The sequence below is a fragment of the Quercus robur genome, chromosome 2, assembly GCF_932294415.1.
Source record: "Quercus robur chromosome 2, dhQueRobu3.1, whole genome shotgun sequence".
In the NCBI taxonomy this organism is placed as follows: Eukaryota; Viridiplantae; Streptophyta; class Magnoliopsida; order Fagales; family Fagaceae; genus Quercus; species Quercus robur.
Genome location: NC_065535.1, coordinates 47,136,503 through 47,141,075, shown reverse-complemented (window position 1 = coordinate 47,141,075; position 4,573 = coordinate 47,136,503). Strand labels below are relative to the sequence as shown.

Below are 4,573 nucleotides of genomic sequence, written 5' to 3'. Positions count from 1 at the left end.
CAAAGGATCAACCATGGATGAATCCTATGAAGGTGTAACAGTTTTAGCAATAAGAATGGAAGGAGTAGCAGTAATAGTAGTAGCGGAAGCCATTGAAGAAAAATATTAAGCTTTTGTGAAATGAACTAGAAGAGAAAATTTTGAGAACAAATTGGGATTAGAAAGCCCTAGAAAGAGAGCTCTGATACCATATCAAAAATTAGATTTTGATAAAAATGAGGTTAATTAATTAACAAAGAGATTACACAGCTTTACATACCAATTGATATGAGCAAGTAACAGAATAAATTATGCTAACCAACTAACAAATTCTCCAACTAACTCTTACATGTGCTAGTTAACAAATTATGTACAACTAAGCTAAGCTACAAGTCCTTTAGAAACAACCAAAAGTAAAGCTATAGTCATTTTTCTCCTTCTAATTTGTAGTTCATCTTGTGCTTTGGCTGGACACTTCTCCTTCTTGCTGTCACTCTAATACAATGCAAGGACGCTCTGCTTGTTTCTAAACCAACAAATCTTGTTTTTTTGAGGGTTGTTTTGTTAAGGCTAAGAGCACTAGTTTTCCTATATTAGCAGGACTTAAGTATGGTATTTAGGTGTTGTTTTTCAGGTCCCCTTCTTAAAATTCTGCTATATGGATTTTTTCTTATGAGATGAAAGTGTATGTTTTAGTTAAGTAGCCATGTGGCTAAATTTCAAGAAAAAAAAATAAGAAATAATATCTAAGGTACTGTATCTAAGTTTTGTCATATATATATATATATATATATATCATAGAAAAAAATAACCTGCTAACAAGAGCACTAGTTTAACAAATCTTGTCTTCCGGAATCATTATAAAAAGAATAATTCTTATTTAATTTCTGTTCTTACTTATTATCGGGCTCTTACCAACCGATCACTCTTTCCTTTTTATTTCCGAATTGGTTCTGTTACTACTGTGTGAGTGTGTGATGTAGTAGTAAAAGGTTAGTTAAAAGAAGCATCTCTCCTCCTAAATGCTACCAGAACTCATTATTTCGCTATTGCATCGATGCTCCAAAACCAAGGCATTACGAAATGGTCTTTCCCTTCATGCTGCTGCCTTCAAAACAGGTTTGCAATCTGATACCATTATAAACAACCATATCCTCAATCTTTATGCAAAGTGTGGCAACCTTACCTTTGCCCGTCAAGTGTTCGATGAAATGCCTGAAAGAAACCTCGTGTCTTGGTCAGCTATAATTTCTGGTTCTGACCAGGCCGGACAGCATTTGATGGCACTTGACCTATTTTCTAAACTACGTCTTGTGCCCAACGAATACATATTTGCCAGTGCTATCACTGCTTGTGCTAGCCTCATGGCTTTGTTACACGGACAACAAGTTCATGCTCAAGCACTGAAGTTTGGCTATGCATCCATCTCATATGTTTGCAACTCACTTATATCCATGTACATGAAATGCAGTCAATGTAGTGATGCTTTATCAGTCTATGATAGTACACCCCAACCAAATTCAGTTTCCTTTAATGCTCTGATAACTGGGTTTGTAGAAAATAACTTACTTGAAAAAGGGTTTGAAGTGTTCAAACGTATGCACCAACTGGGTTTTGTTCTAGATCGTTTTACTTTCGTGGGAGTTTTGGAGATTTGCATTGATTTAAATGATTTGATAACGGGAATGGTATTGCATGCCCAAACAATCAAGCGTGAACTTGACTCTGTGCCTCTCATTGGCAATGTGATAATATCAATGTACTCAAGATTCAATTTGATTGATGAAGCGGAGAAGATCTTTAGATTAATTGAAGAGAAAGATGTCATTACATGGAACACCTTTATTTCTACCTGTTCTCATTGTGTTGATCATGCAAAGGGCTTAAGTGTTTTCAGAGAGATGGCGAATGATTATAGTGTAAACCCTGATGACTTCACCTTTGCAAGCGTTCTTGCTACTTGTTCTGGTCTTGCTTCAATTCACCACGGCAAGCAGATTCATGCTTATCTAATTAGAACAAGGCTGTATCAAGATGTGGGTGTTGGCAATGCTCTAGTGAACATATATGCTAAATGTGGCTTCATTAAATATGCATATAATGTATTTAAAAAAATGCTCTATCGCAATATTTTTTCATGGAACTCCATCATTGCTGGATTTGGAAATCATGGGCTTGGAGGACAGGCCCTAGTCCTTTTTCAGAAGATGAAGGCAATGGGGTTAAAGCCAGATTCTGTCACGTATGTTGGACTTCTAATGGCTTGCAATCATGCAGGGCTTGTGAATGAGGGTAAAATTCTTTTTAATTTGATGGAGGAAACTTATGGGATTACTCCTGATATAGTTCATCTTTCATGTCTTATTGATATGTTGGGACGGGCTGGAAGATTAACTGAGGCAGATGATTACATAAAGAAATTTCCCTTCGGCCATGATCCAGTTATTTTAGGGAGCTTGCTTTCAGCATGTCGCTTGCATGGGGATGTTGTAATCGGGGAGCGTTTGGCTAGACAGCTTCTAAAGCTTCAGCCCATGACTAGTTCACCATATGTTCTCTTGGCCAACTTGTATGCTTCAGATGAGATGTGGGGTGATGTTGCAGAAGCAAGGAAGATGTTGAAGGGTAGCGGATTGTGGAAAGAACCCGGCCATAGTCTGATTGAAATTAAGGGAAGTTTTGAAAAATTCACAATAGGAGATTTTTCCCATTTAAGGATTGATGATGTAAAGGACACTCTGAGAACTCTAAATTGGGCAGTGGGTGAAGTTTCTTTGGTCATTTAACATACTCCTGTTTTGGAGAGGTATAATTCTTCCTATTTGCATTTATGTTACCTAAATCTTGACATGAAATGTGATTAGTTTGCAATTTAATTAAATTTTTTTAAATATAAAAGGATGTTATCTGAGTCTTTATGAGCTTATATTTTTGCCTAAATACAACGCATCGCTTAATCCTTTTTACACGTATTTCTGTACTGTTCCAAGCCTTGACTTCTTGAGTATCACATGCACCAAGGGGATATTTAATAAATAACTCCCAGGTTGTAGGTAGAAGGATAGGATTTTTGTTTTTACTCGTGTAAGTAGCTTGGGTGATATTTGTCTCATTTTCAATGTTATACTATGGGCATTGTCTACTGCAATGATAAAGTCTTGGGCTGGCAACTGCAAGCGCAAGGATTCAATTCTTGAGAGCGGGCACCTCTTCCTAAAATACTGAAGGGTAGGTCCACACTGAAGCTACCACTTTCGAGGCCCCAATTGGGAGGTACCAAGAATGGACTGTGATACGTGTTTCATTGTTATATATACTTTTAAGAAGTTACTTATATTTCCTTGTGACTTCATAATATGAACTTAAATGCTATGGAGGCATCTTCTTTTTGTGAAAATGTACAAACCATTTTATCAACTTTTACTTGATATCTTTGAGCATTGTTGTTTTATATTTTCGAAGTGACAATATTATTCACTGTATAATGAGCATAAGTCATATATTTAAGCATTTAATAATCTGAATGTTCAGAAACATGAAATGAATTTATTTCAAGGTTCAGTAGCAGGAGTTAAAGAAACTTTTAATAGCAGAGTAAAATTCTTTCAACATACTACTAGAGAAGCATATGTTATTAGGACTATCCATATTTGTGAGAATTAGAGGTATAATACCATAACTTATTATAATTTCTGTTGTAAACAATGAAAAGTTCATGTTAATTTTCTTGCTGCCATTCAAGGCATGCATGGATTTTTATGTGTTCTTAAAACAAAGTGCTGTTATATCACTCCGGAACTGGTTTCAGTATTGGAGACTTTTAATAAATATATAAAACAAAATCTTATGTCATGCTAAGATTTTTTTTTTTTCACCTGCTCTTTGTCCTTTATAAGCTTGTTGGTATACAAAATGCATACTGTGTTTTTCTCTTCTCCTTGTAAATTTAATCACCATGACAGGAACCATATTTTAGTCATATGAAAAGCAGAGGCCCTATTTGGTTCCTCCATCCAAGCACTCATTTTTTTTGTTTTCATTTCTAGAAACATGTATCCATTTTCTGAATCTGAAACTAGGAAAAAGAACACAATTTCCCCAAATTTTTGTTAGGCACCTCTTTTGAGAACCAAAAACACTGGGTACCCATTTGGGACTTTGTTCTTATTTTTGAAAAAAGCCAACTTTTCTCACGTACACGGCCCTTTTCTGCTCAGAACGGCCAGTTATGTTGCTTCTACCACCTGCATTAAATGGAAACCCCTACCTCTCTCCCCAGACCAAGCAACATCTTTCTCATGCCAGTAAGCCCCAAATCACGCCAGAAGGAGACGAATCTAAGCTCAGTGGCCTGTCTCTCCCCAGACCAGAAAGATCGGCGGCCCTTTCTCTCTCCCTAGACCAGCAACATTGGTACTCTCTCTCTCTCTTTATATGTGTCTCTGGGTCATGGGTGGGTCGACAATGGTCCTTACCCGCAACCCAAGCAGTGATTTTTTGGTTCATTCTGCTCTCATTGTACAAATTTCAGATTTTTTTTTTACTGAGGTGTGGTGAGCAATTGAAATTAGGGTTTCTCAACTAATTTGGGATT

The 4,573-nt window shown here is 36.5% G+C and overlaps 1 protein-coding gene across 2 annotated transcripts; it reads left to right on the top strand.

Moving 5' to 3' along the window:
- Positions 1–797: 797 nt before the first annotated feature.
- On the top strand, positions 798–4,573 carry LOC126713795 (pentatricopeptide repeat-containing protein At3g09040, mitochondrial-like). Of its 2 annotated transcripts, none has more exons than XM_050413661.1 (2): positions 798–2,785; positions 4,197–4,573. In XM_050413661.1, the coding sequence occupies exon 1, from the start codon at positions 1,002–1,004 to the stop codon at positions 2,763–2,765; it is 1,764 nt and encodes a 587-aa protein (XP_050269618.1). In that variant the 5' UTR covers positions 798–1,001; the 3' UTR covers positions 2,766–2,785; positions 4,197–4,573. The 2 variants fall into 2 exon arrangements, with proteins under 2 accessions (XP_050269618.1, XP_050269619.1); XM_050413662.1 differs by lacking the exon at positions 4,197–4,573 and adding an exon at positions 3,136–3,295.

Excerpts from the sequence above, each read along its gene's own strand:
- LOC126713795 (XM_050413661.1), top strand. The coding sequence starts at position 1,002 with ATGCTACCAGAACTCATTATTTCGCTATTGCATCGATGCTCCAAAACC.